The sequence below is a fragment of the Monodelphis domestica genome, chromosome 1 (genome assembly GCF_027887165.1).
Source record: "Monodelphis domestica isolate mMonDom1 chromosome 1, mMonDom1.pri, whole genome shotgun sequence".
NCBI lineage: Eukaryota > Metazoa > Chordata > Mammalia > Didelphimorphia > Didelphidae > Monodelphis > Monodelphis domestica.
The window spans coordinates 187922366-187939977 of record NC_077227.1 but is presented as its reverse complement, the minus strand read 5'-3'; the positions used below and the strand labels follow the sequence as shown (position 1 = coordinate 187939977).

Genomic DNA, 17612 nt, shown 5'->3' with positions numbered 1-17612 from the left:
TGGTTTTGTTTGTACAAAAGCTTTTTAGTTTGATGTAGTCAAAATTATTTATTTTACATTTTGTGATTCTTTCTATGTCTTGCTTGGTTTTAAAGCCTTTCCCCTCCCAAAGGTCTGACATGTATACTATTCTGTGTTTACCCAATTTACTTATGGTTTCCTTCTTTATGTTTAAGTCACTCACCCATTTTGAATTTATCTTGGTGTAGGGTGTGAGGTGTTGGTCTATTCCTAGTCTCTCCCACACTGTCTTCCAATTTTCCCAGCAGTTTTTATTGAATAGTGGATTTTTGTCCCAAAAGCTGGGATCTTTGGGTTTATCGTATACTGTCTTGCTGAGGTCGCTTTCCCCCAGTCTATTCCACTGATCTTCCTTTCTGTTTCTTAGCCAGTACCAAATTGTTTTGATGACTGCTGCTTTGTAATATAGTTTAAGGTCAGGGACTGCAAGGCCCCCATCATATGTGTTTTTTTCATTATTTCCCTGGATATCCTTGATCTTTTGTTCTTCCAAATGAACTTTGTTATGGTTTTTTCTAAATCAGTGAAGAAGTATTTTGGGATTTTAGTCTAGTTCTAATATTTCCATCCATATGCTTTGCAATCCAGCTACCTTGCTCTACTTGCTGTCCCTTGGGTATAACCCTTGATCTCTCATCACCCTGAAATTGAAATGGAATCAGCCCATGCATATAATGTTCTCTACTCACCTCCATCTCCTCAAATTTCTGATTTGCTTCAAGATTTATCTTAAATCCCACTTTCTGAAAAAGGTATTTCCCAGTCTTCAGCTGCTAGTTGCCTCTACCTTTGAGTTTATGTTTAGTGTATAAAATATATCTGTGTGTATAACTACATACACATATACATACATGGGGGCATAGATAAGATAACATGTATCCTTTATGCATTGCATGTGCATGTTATATGTGTACATGTGTTTGTATATATATGCCCGTATACATACATGACTATATATACATATAAAGTGTGTATATTTGTGTGTGTACACACAATATTTGTATATTGTATATACCAAGTTATTTACATCTTGTTACATTCAACTTTGAGCTTCTTGAGAGATGGTCATTTGCCTTTCTTTTTATCACTGGCATTTAGCTCACTTAATAAATGGTTGCTGACTGATTGGCTGAAAAAAATATTGTCTTCACTGTGTGAGCACATGTGCCAGGAAAGCTGTTAGCTTCAGCATTTATGGGTACATGTGTATTTATTCTGTGCTGGTTGTTTCTGATTGAGTCATTAGAAATAAGCTTGGAATTAGGGTGAAAAGGACAATGTAAATGTCCCCTCTACTGAGGAGTGTGAATCAAAAAAGCCCTTACAAAGCTATACTTCTCTCTCTCTCTCTCTCTCTCTCTCTCTCTCTCTCTCTCTCTCTCTCTCTCTCTCTCTCTCTCTCTCTCTCTCTCTCTCTCTCTCTCTCCCCCCTTTTCTCCCTCCCTCTCTCTCTCTCTCTCTCTCTCTCTCTCTCTCTCTCTCTCTCCCCCCTTTTCTCCCTCCCTCTCTCTCTCTCTCTCTCTCTCTCTCTATATATATATATATATATATATATATATATATCATGAGTGAGTGTGTGTGTGTGTGTGTGTGTGTGTGTATGCTACATACACACTTAATCAGGAAATACTCTGATCCACATAAGTGAAGGTTACTGGTCTCAACAATGGCAATTCCATTTTTGATGGAAACCTTTAAAAGTGTATTAAACACTTCCCAACCTAAGCATCATTTAGATGCCGCAAGTCTATGATCATGAACATCAGTTATTGTGATATATATATAGTATAAATATATTCTCTTTAAACACGCACAATTAAAATGTTGTACCTCTCTTTTCAGTTGCAGGACTATAGTTTGGAATATTATATAAAATGTATATGTGTGTATTCATATACATGTATATTTATATATGTATATATATCTATATACATATAGTTATTGTGTTGGTTAATTTTACTTGGCTTTTTCTTTTTTTTTTAATCCTTACCTTCCATTTTGGAATCAGTACTGTGTATTGGTTCCAAGGCAGAAGAGTGGTAAGGACTAGACAATGGGGGTGAAGTGACTTTCCCAGGGTCACACAGCTAGGAAGTGGCTGAGGCCACATTTGAACCCAGGACTTCCCATCTCTGGCCCTGGCTCTCAATCCATGGAGTTACCTAGCTGCCCCCGGGTTTTTCTTTATTACAGGTTAAAACTCCAGAGCTAGGCATAGTGAACAGAGAGCAAGCCTCAGAGTTAGGAAGACTGCCGTTCAAATCTTCCCTGTGGCATAGATTGGCTTGAGATTCTGGGCAAGTAATTTAACTTCTTAGTGCCCCAGGCAACGTTTTTGAGATTCTTTTTTTCCAAACTGTTACCTTCTGTCTTAGAATCAGTACTCAGTATCAGTTCCAAGGCAGAAAAGCAACAAAGGGTAGGCAATTGAAGTTAAGTGACTTATTTAATAGTAACAGGGTCACATAGCTAGGAAGTATCTGAGACTTGATTTGAACCTAAAACCTCCCCTCTCTAAGCCTGGCTCTCTATCCACAGAGCCATCTAGCTGCAGATATTATATGGGAAACAAATTAACTTATTCTTTTTCATCTAGGAAACCTATCTCTGCCATAGCCTTGAAAGAAGCATGGGCAGCCATCATCATTCAGAAACACTGTCGTGGTTATCTTGTCCGTAACCTTTACTATCTCATTCGTGTAGCCACTATAACGATACAGGCTTATTCTCGAGGATTCCTAGCAAGGAAGAAGTATCGAAAGGTACAACCAGGATTCAATGTATTCTTGGGGCTTGGATAGTAAAAGATTTATTTTTAGAGTCTTGCTACAAATTTCAGATATGCACAATAAATATTTCAGAAGGATAAAGATTAATCTTCTGTGTAACTAGTCAAGTAGTTTTGAGGTTGAGAGGACTCCATTTGAAGATTACATTTTGTAATTTCATCATATAAATATACTAGTCGTTACTTCTTTCTCTCTATAAAATCATAAATCAACCAGTCAGCAAGCATTTATTAAGAATCTATCATGTATCAGGTATTGTGATAGGTACTAAGAAAACAAAGATAAAAATGAAATCATTTCTTTTCTCAAGTTTAAGTTCTACTGACGTTATTAAGGAGCGAGTCAGTGGACCAACTGTTGTGAAATTTTTTAACATTTTATTTTTCAAGATGTTGGAAGAACACAAGGCTGTAATCCTTCAGAAATATGCCCGGGCCTGGCTGGCAAGACGCAGATTCCAGAATATTCGACGATTTGTTCTAAATATCCAACTTTCTTATAGGGTACAACGCTTGCAGAAAAAGCTAGAAGATCAGGTGAGTCCCCCTTTCCATAACAATTTTTCTGGTGGAATAATATTAGGAAATGTAAAGCCCAATAAATTTAGAATGTTGGTTATAGAATTAAAGAAGCCACCTATGTCCTAGAAACTTCTCCATCCCACAAACACAAAGCTTTCAAATAATTATTTTTTTCCTCTCTTTAGAACAAAGAAAATCATGGATTAGTGGAAAAATTAACCAGCCTGGCAAGCACTCATGCCAACGATATGGAAAAGATTCAGAAACTTGAATCAGATCTTGAAAAATTAATCATTCAAAAGCGAACATCTGAAGAGAAAGGAAAGAAACATAAGGAAGTTATGGAAGAGGTTAAGTTTAGAACCTTTTTTTCTACTTAAGAATTCAGTTGTGCCACCATTTGGGAGAGAAATGAGTTCCTGACCATTTTCTTCTAAAGCATGTTTCTGTAAAGCAAATCTTATTTTTGCCATTACCTTCCCTGATGCAATGGAAGATGGTTCGTAGGGATATTCGGGTCAAGGAGAGGAAGACCGGGGTCAGAAAGAAGAGAGCTCTGGCTGGAGAAGTACTCAGGAAAGTCCTTTATGTCTCTCAAAATTCCTTTGAATCCTATGAATTGCCTCCAAAGTTCACTTTTAGATGTAATCTATTATTTCCATGTCTATCAGACTAAGCAAGGGGAGTCAACTATACTATAGTGCTATATAAACTTAGATCCCTGAGAGCCTCTTTCAAACTTTGGGATTTATAGCAGAAGCATTAAATGCTTCTCACATTATTTGAATTGTCTGTGCTTCTCAGAACCCTGGTCAGTGATCAGCACCAACAGTACCTTAAGGACATCTCAATATTGCAAAGAGGTGGGGTGGGAGCATATCTCCTTTCTCTTCTTTCAAGCCATGCTTGTTCTTTATAATTTCACAATATTCACTTTCAATTGGTGTGTGTGTGTGTGTGTGTGTGTGTGTGTGTGTGTGTGGTTGTCATTTCCATTGGCATTGCCATAATCACTGTGGATGTTGTTTAAATTAGCTTAAATTCATCATTTTTTAAAACACAATTTATTCTTTTTCAGTGGGGCTAGTCCTTTGGGCATAAGTCCAATAATGGAATCTCTAGGTCTGAGGGAGTGAACATTTTAGCTATAAAATGGTTGTACCAATTTTAGTTTATTTTCTTCTGGAATTCTAACTAATTTTAATTACATCCTGAGAGCCATCAGCCATCAAAATTGGGAGCAACAATAAACAATGGCCCCTGGAGGTGAGAGAACAGACAGCAACAGAAATTCCTTCATAGGCTTATCATTCCTCATTTAACTGTAAGCCTCTCAACGATTATTCATTTTATATCCTGAGTTGTAGTTCATTTGCAACCTAGTAAATAAGTCCACTGAGGATTTTGGTCTAGCCATAGAGAAACTCATGCAAAATATATCTAGAGCACCTAGGTGGCTCAGTGGATTGAGGGCCAGGCCTAGAGAGGAGGGGTTCTGGGTTCAAATGTGAACTCAGATACTTTCTAGCTGTGTGACCCTGTGCAAGTCACTTAACCCCCATTGCCTAGTCCTTACCACTCTCTGCCTTGGAACCAATATGCTGTATTGATTCTAAGAGAAAAGGGAAGGGCTTAAATATATATTTATATTATTATACTTGTTATAATATTAGTATATTAAAATATGCATATTTATATTTATTATTATAACAAATTTTCTCATATATAATTTTTAAAGTACCACCAACAAAAGTCTGACTTAGTCCCAAGGAGTCCTGAAATTTCTGCTCCCGTCCTTCATTAGGTCTTACTCAAAGCTAGGCCAGGTAGTAGTGACCTATAACCACAGTAAAAAAGGAAAGAACACTGTTGTCAGAAGACCCAGGATAAAATCCCACTTCTCATATTTACTACCTGTATGCCCATAAGCAAGTCACTGAGCATCTGTCAGCCTCAGTTTTCTCATTTATAAAATGATGGCCTCTGAGGTTCCTCCTAGCTTTAGGTTTATGGTCCTAAAGTAGATGGTAACATTAATTTTTGGGGATGAAAGGATGTATAATTATTGAAAAGGAGATAATACAGAGCTGAAAATGTCAATTTTAACTACCTTTCTTTTTAAACCCTTACCTTCCGTCTTGGAACCAATACTGGCTATTGATTCCAAGGCAGAAACCTGGTAAGGGCTGGGCAATGGGGGTTAAGTGACTTGTCCAGGGTCACACAGCTAGGAAGTATCTATGGCCAGATTTGAACCCAGGATCTCTCATCTCTGAACCTGACTCTCAATCCACAGAGTTATCTAGCTGCCCCCTCTATCTTTTTTTTTTTAATGTAATGATATGAGTAAATCACAGAACTATTCTTTTCCTTTTTTTTTTTTTAGAAATTGACTACTCTTCAGACATATAACAAAGAGTTGGAAATACAAAATGTGAAGATAGAAAAGAAGCTTCAAGAAAAGACTGAGGAAATGAAAGGTAATGTAAAATCCTGGTATGTGAAATCATTTGATTTAAAAAAAGCTTAGGTCTGGAAAATAATTGGGGTTTTATAAAAGAGATGAACCTTGTGCAACCTTTCTAAGTACTTTAGCTTACTGGACTATGTTCAGCTGATCAGAAAGAAAATGTGTGTATGTATGTGTTCACACGCATGTGTAAATGTACTGTGAAGAACTATATTTATAAGCTAGTTGCACCCTCTAGATACTTCTATTTGGTTTCCTGCTTATATTTCATTTTCAGTTTAAGGAAGAGCTCATGTTTCAAGCAGTCAGACCTCAGCCTTACTTAATTTCTTACTATCATGATTGTGGCTGCTATTGTTCAGTTGTTTCAGTCATTTCTGACTCTTCGTGACCCCATTTGAAGCTTCCTTGGCAAAGATACTGAAGTAGTTTGCCTTTTCCATCTCGAACTTATTTTAAAGATGAGGAAATTATGGCAAACAGGGTTAAGTGGCTTGCCCATGATCACACAACTAGGAAGTGTCTGAGGCCAGACTTGAATTCAGTTCTTCCTGACTGGACACCCCAGGCTCTGTCTATTGCAGTGCCTCACTGCCCTTTGTTATTGAGGAACTGCATCCAAAACAGAATGCTTATGGCATTGATCTCCAAGTTTTTTCATCATAAATCCCTATCGCTAAAAAAAATTTCAAGCATGTATTCCCAATGTGTATATACTTAGTATTTTATAAATTATATATGAGTACTATTATACTAATAATGTGAATCATTACAAACCTACATAGAAAATAGGAACTGAAAACAAGGATAAGAGAAAGATAAAATACTGTTTGATCTCACAGTCAGTAAGAGGTCGTTAGAGTCTGCTGAGTAGAAGAGCAGCACAGCCCAACCTTCACTTTGCGAAATTCAGTTTGACAGCATTGTGGAGGATGGAAGAAAGTGGGTAGAGACTCTAATCAGGGAGACCAATGAAGAAGCTATTGTTGAGAGGGAATAAGAGATAGAAATAGACTAGTGGCTGCTTGAGCAAAGAGAAAGGGAAAGATTTGAGAGACGTCCTGAATTTGATTAGAAAACAGATTGGATATGTAAGGTGAGGGGTGACACCAAGCCTGAACTTGGTTACTAGAAAGCTGATGGTGCTCTTGCCAGAAAGAAGAAAGTTTGGAAGAAGGATAGAATTGGTGAAAGAGATAATGTAATGATAACTGCATACCACACACCATCATCCTTGCCAACTCTTATTTTGAAACTCATTCTGACTCCCAAAAGGAAAAGAGCAGAGGGCACGTTGGCTCTTTCATTCACTAGTAACTGCCCTGTGGCATAGAGCCTAAGCCGCCTGTTTAAACCATAAGTTGAAGAGACAGTAGAATGAGTATAGGGAAAGGAGAGAGAATAACACTGGTGAAGCCACTGGGTAGTGATTAGATTATAACATCAGCTCAGAAGGAGAAAGGTGGAGAATTTACAGAACACACGTGGGAGAAGTGTTTGGGGGTTGGGATAGACAAGCTGCATTATGGTCTATCATGGGAAAGGTAGGATCTTAGAATTTTCTCGCCCACTTCATGATCACTTGCACATCCCTAAGGTGCCAAGCCATATTCCCTGGGGACTCTTTGTCATACAATTTGGGGATAAATTAAATTCAGCAGGCATTTATTGAATACCAACTGTATTATCCATTAGCCTAGTCACATCCTAGTTCTCAATTTATTGAAATTGGAAGCACTTTCTAAGCCATAGACCTGGCAAATAGAATATAGCCTAGATAGGACTGGTCAGCTCTTCTGAATCACTGACCTTGTCTCAGGCTAAATGTTTTTTGGTTATTCTAGAACTTGGGATGTGTCCAGGCAGACCAAGAGAACTTATAGCTAAGGGTCTAGCTAAACTGGGCAAGAGATATGGAAAATACTATAGCACTGAGCAATCAAGTAGGTAAAAGTCTGGTGATCAGTTAATATAGGGAGGAACAAATTAGGTCCAACAATGAAAGGAGTTTCTCCAACAATAAGGAGAAACAGGAAGATGGGCAAAGACAGGATAGAAAAAATAAATGGCAGCTAAACAAAGAAAGTCAAGAGAGCACATAGCTGTTGATCCTAGAGCAGAGGTTTCCATTCTCTGTCCATTTTCATATAATTTGTTGAGGGTGCTTCATGTAAGCAGAGAATAAAAGAGAAGGTGCAGCTATTGGGCTGTAAATATGGTTTTTCACAGTGAGGAAAAAACACAAATCATCCCCTATTAGTCAACTGAATGTAGTCAAGTAAACAGACATATAGGAAGGTTGTACCAGGTTTATTTCTGCCATAAACCCCAGTTCTGTCTGAGCCCTGAGCTCTGCTACTGTGGTTACTCCAAATATTGATTGTGGTCCGAGGCCTCCTGAATGAGGCTGGGACAAGAATAAAAATAATATAAGTAATATACTATAAAGTATTAAATTGATAATTTTATCATATTTATTTCATTTTTATTTTTTAATAAAATTTAATCGATACCAACAGTATATAAATTGAGATTACAATTTATAAGTGAGGGGGCAGCTGGATGGCTCAATGATTGAGAGCTAGGCCTAGAGATGGGAGGTCCTAGGTTCAAATTTGGCTTCAGACACTTCCCAGCTGTGTGACCCTGGGCAAGTCACTTAATCCCCATTGCCTAGCCCTTACTGTTCTTCTGCCTTGGAACCAATACACAATATTGATTTCAAGATGGAAGGTAAGGGTTAAAAAAAACAGTTTACAAGTGACCACAAATTCTATTACTTTAGCCAGTATTATGGAGGAAAAGAGTCACATGAAGACATTAAATGCACTGATGCAAAATTAATGTTCAAGTATCTCATCCCATTTTCAGAAGGATACCTGGCCACCGGTGGACGTTGGTCTAACATGGTTGCATGGCAGATGCTGTCCCTGGTGTAATATGTCTAGTAAAGCAAAAGAGGGGAGGCAAGCAGGTATCACAGTGGATAGAGTACCAGGAGGAGTCAGGAAGACTTGGGTTCAAATCTGGTCTCAGGTACTTCTTAGTTTTGTGACCCTGGGTAAATCACTTAACCCCAATTGCCTAACCCTTACCTCTCTTCTGTCATAGAGTTTATACTAAGATAAAAGGTAAGGGTTAAAAAAAATGTCTGGCACAAGAGGAAGAAGGTTTCTCCATGTAATATGTTCTAGCAACCTCATAGACCTTGTGCTTTAGAAGAACCTACTTTTTTTTCATCCTTCTTTCCCTCAGTTGAACAACACATGATCCTAAATATTGTGGTTTTTCCATTCAAAGAGCTGATCTTAAACATTCAGTTTATGGATCAGCTAGAAAACAATTTGGAAGTTTATACAATTATCAAAGAGTTAGAGCAACATAGTAAATAAAATCCTGGATTTGGAATCAGGAAGATCTGGGGTCAAATCTCTCTTGTACTACTTATTGACTGTGTGACTATGGGCAAATCAATTAAACTTCTCTAAACATTTAGTGCCATCTCTAAGAGTATAAGTTATGTTATTATTCAGTAGTTTTTCAGTCACTTCCAGCTCTCCGTGATCCCATTTTGGGTTTGGGGTTATTGTTTTTTTGTTTTTGTTTTTTTTTTTACTTTTGAAAATTTTTATTTAATTAATTTAGAATATTTTTCTATGGTTACAAAATTCATGTCATTTCCTTCTCCTTTTCCCACCCTGCTCCCATACTCGATGTGCAATTCCACTGGGTTTTACATGTGTCATTGATCAAGAGCTATCCATTTTGGGGTTTTCTTGGCAAAAATAACTGGAGTGGTTTGCCATTTTTTTCCTCCAGCTCATTTTACAGATGTGAAAACTGAGATAAGCAGGGTTAAGCGACATACCCAGGGTCACATAGCTAATAAGTAACTCAGGCCAGATTTAAACTCAGGAATAGGAATCTTTCTGACTTGAGGTCTAGTACTCTTATCTATTGTGCCACATAGGTGCCCTATAAATATATTCTAAATGTGGTGTAATCTTTTCAGTGGAGAGATTATCATACTAGGGAAATTGCAGATCGCTGATGTGTTATTGCATAATTATTAGGCATTTGGTAGATTTATTTTGAACATTATTTCTCTTTACAGATAAAATGGAAGCCCTCACAAAGCAGCTTTTTGATGATGTACAAAAAGAAGAAAGACAAAGAATGTATGAATTTGTTCTGAAACTATCCACTTCTTACTTTCTCTGCCTTACTCCATACTGTTTCTATCCTGCATATAGCCATTATATAGGTTTTTAAATTTAGATCCAGAAAAGGACCTTATATATCATCTGGTCCCGCCTCAACCCCCTCAATTTTTTGCCTTTTTTTTTTAACAGAGGGTAAGAGAACTTAAGAGACTCACACAAAGTCACCCAGTTAGAAAATAGAGCTGAAATTCAAACCCAGGCCCTTTGACTCCAAATCTCTTTCCACTGCACCACACATGTCATGAAGATTGTAAGTTACCCAGACACAGAAGGTTTGGAAGTTATTTGCAGTATAGGGCTTATCTGTTTTAGAATCCAAGGTTCATGTGGCGATTGAAAAAAATCTACCAGTAAGACTGTACTCCTATGGAGTCAATTTCTCTTGCTGAAGCTGTGAAAAAATGACTCATGTCACAGAGACAAAGTAGAAACCTCTGGTTCTCTCCTTGATGTTATCATTTCCTCACACCTTTCTGTAGGAAGTTTCAGATCTTCCAACTCATAGAGAATTGCAAAATTTAGCTTATTTGTTTGGAAACAATTTCTATACCCTTCCTATGCTTTGTTCCCGATGATGTTTCTAGAAAGGGCAAAATTTTAGTTCAAATATTTTAGCAAATATCATTGACCCTAAATAACAGACATGATTGTTATGCTAGGCTGTGCGTAAGGAGGTCCCTGGAGTTAGTATGCTTAAGCTGTAAAGATCAATCAATAAGCATTTACTAAGTACTGCTATATGCTAGGCACTGTACTAAGCACCAAGGATACAAAAAGGCAAAAAGCACTGCTCTCACAAAGCTTACGATTTAATTTCATTGTAATGTTATTTTTACTTAAATTGACTCCTGCACTTCCATTCTGTGTGTACCTTTGCACTCTGCTGGTATACCTTACATTTGGAGAGGACAATCAGGAAGGACACATCTCCTGTATTTTCCCATGGAGGAAACGTGCATGCCATTGTTCATGTTGATGAATTACTTGGAAACCCCTGTGTGTCAAACACCATCAGACTCTTGGGCAATGATAATCTCAGTGCCTCAGAGTGAGAGCGCCATTGCTATCTGCCTCCTGAAGGTATTCTCTTTCCTTCAGTGATTACCCACCTCAGAAAGAGAAGACACTCTCAGAAAACTCAACAGTCCTTTTAGATGCAGTTACCCTGCTAATGTGTACTGTCCCTAGAGACTTCAGCCCCATCTAGACCCATCTTAGTATGTATCTCTTTGCCAATATGCATTGCCTTCAAAGCCATCCACTTGGGCCCTTTTCAGAAGTCAGACTAATTTTTTTTCAAAAGCTATGGCATAGGGCAGCATTGGTGAAGATGTGGCACATGTGTAGAGCCAACACTCAGGGAACTGCTCTATTCCCCCTCTTCCCAGCTCCCAAAGATATATTTTTTATGCTCTACTCCTCTGTCCAGCCTCCCAAAGCAAGCACTTTCTCCCTCAACACTGAATTTGCCCTCTGGGCACTTGAACTCATAAAAGATTTGCCAAGGAAAGGGATGGAGGTGGAAGGTCTGGGCAAAGGTAGGGTTTTCCCAGAAAGTCATCAGTCTACTAACTCTACTTAGAGTTAAGATGATTAACTAGAATCAGATGGGAAATTATTTCTACATGTAACTGAAAAAAAAAGAAAAGAAAGAAGAAAAGATTCTATAATCTCTCTACACAGTTGAATGTTTTATTTGGCTAATTTCTAAAGTCAACCTTGAGAAGGAAATATCTTGTTCCTAGAATGCAAGTTTGAAGGAAGGCAAATGATGGATAGGAAAGGAAATTCTCAGTTAGGGCCAGTATCACAGAAGAGATAAGAAAGTGACAATGAATATAGAAACTTATTTTATTGTAGTAAAAGAGCTATGACATTTATATTTAATTCATTTATCTTGAATAATACATTTTCAAATCATTGTTTGGGGATCTCATGAAAGAAACATTAAGATCTTGACATTTCATGAAGATCTCAGGCCATTTAGAAGTGTTTTTTCAGGCAGTATGTTTGTGGGAAATGGAATGACAGGCCATTTGAGGCACTAAAAAAAAAATCCTGACTGAGTCATTTGTCCTTCTGGCTAGGAGACTAAGCTGCAAGACCTCTGATTGTTTTGTTCTAGTCACTCAGCATGTCTGACCTTCAAAAAATTGTTTCTCCTAAATGGGTTAGGGATAATGACTAAACTTGTCATTTCACTGGTATGGGGGAACTGTAAAGTGAAGAAACTCTTCCTTCCTAACCAATATGGCACCTTCTCTGCAATTTTGTCTTAGATTTGCTAGGATCAGAAGATATAAGGATAAGGTGAGAGACAACCAGAGAGAGAGAGAGAAAGAGAAAGAGAGAACTTTAGGGAGGGAGGGAGAGAATACACCTTGTGAATATGCATATTCAGAATATCACAGCAGGTTCTAGCTACACTATTCTTTGCCATGCCTTCTTCTTTAAAAAAAAAAAAAACCCTTACCTTCTGTCTTGAAATGAATTGTATTGATTGTATTGTTTTGTATTGTATTGTATTGATTCCAAGACAGACAGGGGCAAGGGTCAGGCAATAGGGGCTAAGTGAGTTGCACAGGTTTACACAACTAGTAAGTGTCTCCAGTTAGATTTGAACTCAGGACCTCCCATCTCAGGGTCTGGTTCTCAATCCACTGAACCACCTAGCTGCCCCAACCCTGTCTTCTTCTGGGTTTACCAAATGACCTATTGTTTTGGTCCGGAGCTAACAGAAACCCTAAATATTTTATCTTTCTCTCTTACAACACAGAATTCTTGAGAAAAGTTTTGAGCTAAAAGAACAAGACTATGACAAACAGATTCACTCTTTGAAGGGAGAAATTAAGACTCTAAAAGAAGAGAAAATGCAACTCCAGCATCAAATGGAAGAAGAACAAAACATTTCCAGTGGCTTGAAGGGAGAAGTGGCCCACCTGACCAAGCAGACAAAGGTAGAAATGGAGATCTCACATCTGCACTATAGATGAAAGTATAAATAGTAAATGTGCCATTATTGATTTCATAGTTAATTCATAGAAACATATAAAATGGAATCCTTTATAAAGCCAAAGGAGAAAATGCTTTCCTTTGTTGATTAACACAAAGTATAACACCTTAAAGTTGACTTAAAGCTAGCATTTTGTCGTTAGGTGTTTTCTTGTGTTGTAAAAAGTTGATTGGGAGTGGGGGAGGCAGGTAGATGGCTCATGGATCGAATGCCAGGCCTGGAGAAGGGAAGGCCTGGGTTCAAATATGGCTTCAGACACTTAATAGCTGTGTGACCCTGAGAAAGTCACCTAATTCAGACTAGTATCCCTTACAGCTCTTCTGCCTTAGAATTGCTGTTCTATTGATTCTTAGACAGAAATTAAGGACTTTAAAAAAAAAGTTAGTTTTTCAAGTTATTTGAAAAACAATCAAAGGTTTATACCCTACAGATAGTTTGAGAGTAGCATAATAAATAGCATTCTGGACTTGGAATCAAAAGTACCTTGATGGTTTCTTATATTGTTTAGTCATTTTCAGTCCTGACTCCATGAGTTCTTTTGTTTTGCTTTGTTTTTTGCAAAGATATGGAAGTGATCTGCCATTTCCTTCTCCAGTTCATTTTAAAGATGAGGGAACTGAGACTAAGAGGGTTAAATGACTTGCCCAGGGTCACATAGCTAGTAAGTTTCTAAGGCCAAATTTTAATTTGGATCTTCCTGATTTTAGGCCTGACCCTCTATCCACTATACCACCTAGCTGCCTCCATATTCTCTTAAATATAGTCTAAGTACTTCAACAGAGGCTCTTACTTTCCTTCCTTATTCAGGAGTAAGTTGTACCTTCAGGTCTGTCTCTCTCTGACATCAGTTTGTACCTCCATTGTTCTGAAAAGACTCCACACATAGTAGGGAGGAAGAAAGAGGGCAGAGTAAAGAAAACCTCTGTCTACTCTGTTATGAAAGTTTGCTTTTATTATTTCCTGCTGACTCGCCCTATTTTTACTAACTCTCTAGTCTCTGATTCTAGACCCTGCCTGGCTACACTTATGCTACCTGCTTGATTCTTCCTGCCCTACCTAACTTTCTTGGATTCAATCTTTTACCTGCCTATACCTAAGGTAACTTTCTAGATCTTTTTTGCCCTGATACTCATATGGAACTCATCTTTTTCGGCTTCCCCTTTCTGCCAAATTCCTCTTCCCTAGCTAGATTCCCAGCCCTTATTTCTTCTAGCTAGACCTACCCCACTGATGCTCACCCAACCCTCCACCCTAATCATGGAGACTAGAATTTCTTGTGGTCAGGAGTCCTCTTGGAGTGCCTCAGAGGTCTCTTCCAGCACAAGGTCTCTGTTCTGGCATTTTTCAATCATATCTGATTCTTCATGACTCCATTTGGGATTTCCTTCGCAAAGATACTGAGTCTACAAGCCTGTGATTTCTTTTGCTTTTTACAGTGGTCCTTATATGTCACTGTTTCTGAATGTCTTAGCTTGAACTGAAGCCTAGCCTACCTTGTTCATGTTAGCATTCCTAGCTACTAAACAAAAACCAACAGAAACATTTAAATACGAAAAACTAGCAGGTATATAGGGCTCTCACTTTATAGAGGTCTGCCTCCACCTTCTTACAGTTGTTAGAAGGAAAGTGATTTGTAAACTGTAAAGTATATATAATTACTGTACATACTGTAAGTATGCATAATTGGTATACTACATGTTGTAAGGATAGTGGTTGCACATGGTGCTGACTGAAATTCAAAGTTGCCATTAAGAAGATAATAGCATTCCCCATGTCTTTGTTCCTATGACACCTCCTGATCCCTGAAAGAGTATTTGGTTAGGATGTAGAAGTGTACATTTATGTGTTCCACATGGGATGTCCCTTGTGACTTTTTCTCCCTTCTCTGTCTATTCTTCAGTTGTTAAATAATGTTTAATAATTGTTAGTGAAACTGACTTTATTTGGGCAAAACCTTTTGTTATTTATTCTTCACGACCAAACCAGATTTATATTTACAAAACACAGTTTGAATAATTAAACAATTTTATCTGCACTGGCCTAGGGATTATATTGCCAGAGTGCTTCATGTTGAACTTTATAAGCAGTAGGTTTTTAACACTCCTTTAAGATGTATTTGCATCTTATGTCTCCAGGACCTTAACAAATCTAATTTAAAAAAAATTTTGGTCATTGTTATAATCCAGATGATTGGTGAATTCCAGAAAGAGATAGAACTACTTCAAACACAGAAGATAAATGTGGAGAAACATGTCCAGTCACAAAAACGAGAAATGAGAGGTAATGGCAACGCCAGTCACTTAGTTTGTTTGCAAGGAAATTAGTTTACTGTGGAGTTGTGGAAATTAGATACTTCATGAGCATTGAACCATGTTATTGTTTAATGAATAGTTTGTCTATATGAGGATAGAGAGCTGGGACAGGAAAGGATAGGAAAAACTCGCAAGCCTGCATTACCATTAGCACTTTAAAGGTTGCAAAGCTCTTTTAAAATATTATATCATTCACATGTGAAAATTCACATGTGAATTGTGCATTGGCTATGGGAGGGGTATGGGGGGAGAGAGGGAAAGAACATGAATCATGGGAAAATATTGTAAATTAATCAATTTTTTAAAATTCCAAATTAAAAAAATAATAAAAATAATATATCATTTAAGCCTTACAATCACCATAGGAAATGGGTATTTTTGTTATTATTATCCCTATTTTCCTAATGAAGAAACTGAGGCAGACAGAAATTAAGTGACTTGCTTAGGGTCACAGCTAGTTAAGTATCTGAGTCTGGAATTGAATTCAAGTCTTTCTAACTCCAGGTCCCTTGTGTCTCCCAGCTATTTATACTTTGATTTTCCTTTCAGAAAAAATGTCAGAAATTACCAGGCAACTTCTGGAAAGCTATGACATTGAAGATGTAAGAAGCAGGTAAACTAACACCACTTAACATTTCTAAGACATTTAAAAATGATGAAAGAAGAAAATATAAAGGGGGTAAGTCATTAATTTCCTTTTTTGTTCTATTTTCCAGACTTTCTGTGGAAGATTTGGAACATTTAAATGAAGATGGAGAACTTTGGTTCGCATATGAAGGCCTAAAGAAAGCAACAAGGTCAGGAAGACCAATTAGACTGCCCTCATCTTCTTTCTATGACTTCCTCCTGCTAATCTTCCCTCTTTTTTCCTCTTTTTCTTTTTCTTTTCATTTTCCTTTTTCTCTTCCTACTCTTTCTTTTCTTCTTCCTCATCCTTGTCTTACTCTTCTTCCACCTGTCTCCCCCTCTAAATCCTCCTTTTTCTTCTTTCTCATCTTTCTTTTCTTTCTCCTCTTTCTTTTTCTCCTCCTCTATTCCTCCCTTATCTTCCTTATACGTCAGGAAATAAAAATCTTACATATAAACAGAAGATTTAATGTATTCAAAATCTATTACAGTAGTTCAAGAACCTCATTTCATTGGTGTGAACATTCTCTCCACTTATACAGACAGCCAACTTCTCTTTGAATTAACAAATATTTTTCAGAGCTAACTAGATAGCACAGTAGATAGAGTACCAGGGGCCTGGAGGTCCTGGGTTCACATCTGGTCTCAGACACTTTCTAGCTGTGTAGCGTGTGATCCTGAGCAAGTCACTTAATCCTACTTGCTTAGCCCTTGCCTTTCTGTCTTAGAATTGTAACTAATACAGAAAGGGGAGGAACCAAGGAAAAAGAAAACAATAACAGTAGATAGTCTTCATAAATTGCTGTGGGGGCAGCTAGGAAGCACAGTGGATAGAGCACCAGATCTGAAAACAGAAGGACCTGGATTTAGATTTGGCCTTATCACCTTCTAGCTGTGTGATCCTGGGCAAGTCACTTAACTACAATTGCCTTAGCCTTCTACCTTGGAAACAATATTTAGTAGGTAAGAGTTTTTAAAAAAAGGATTGACACTAAGTCAGGAAGTAAAGACTAAAGAAAAACATTGGTGTGGCCAAACAAAGCATTTAACAAAAAGTAAAGAGTTTGTAAAGGCTTATCACCCAAATGGTGATGATGCTTTTTTTTTTTTGGCCTCACCAATTCATGAAAAGTTGTCTCCTAAGGTATAAAAGTATCTCATTAACCCTGAGGGGACTTTGCTCACACTGATGAAGATCACATGATTCTTAAAATTCTAAAAAAGTAACCTGTAATCTTACAGTGAATGATTCTGAGCCTGTTACTGAAGAATGCTAGTTAATGGCCCAAATCAGTGCCCTCTGAGGCATGATCCATGCTGTGGCCTTTGATTCTGACATAATCTCACTGAATTTACATAATTAGTAGTAATAATGGAAGGTAGTTTGGCATAGTGGATAGAGAGGTGGCATCTAAGTCATGAAAGATCTGGATTACAGTCCTGGCTCTAAGACTGTAGGACACTGAAATTGCATTGGTGGAAGCAATTTCCTCATCTAGGAAATCCCTACAATGAAATCATAGTCCCTAACACTATTAATTAAAGCCTAAAGAGATAGTATTTTATATTTACAAAATACACATATTTTTTCATTTAATTCTCATGCCGTCCTGAGGTAGATAGTACAGGTTTTAGC

The 17612-nt window shown here is 37.6% G+C and overlaps 1 protein-coding gene across 3 annotated transcripts in view; it reads left to right on the top strand.

The window, feature by feature from the left end:
* MYO5C (myosin VC) overlaps positions 1-17612 on the top strand; it is a 147893-nt gene that overhangs the window by 90851 nt on the left and 39430 nt on the right. For all 3 annotated transcript variants that reach the window (XM_007479964.3, XM_007479963.3, XM_007479967.2), the window contains 9 exons: positions 2618-2783; positions 3200-3346; positions 3517-3681; positions 5718-5811; positions 9916-9979; positions 12801-12981; positions 15224-15317; positions 15899-15962; positions 16066-16146. In XM_007479964.3, the coding sequence (XP_007480026.1) occupies positions 2618-2783; positions 3200-3346; positions 3517-3681; positions 5718-5811; positions 9916-9979; positions 12801-12981; positions 15224-15317; positions 15899-15962; positions 16066-16146 (1056 nt within the window). The remainder of the gene's footprint in view (positions 1-2617; positions 2784-3199; positions 3347-3516; positions 3682-5717; positions 5812-9915; positions 9980-12800; positions 12982-15223; positions 15318-15898; positions 15963-16065; positions 16147-17612) is intronic.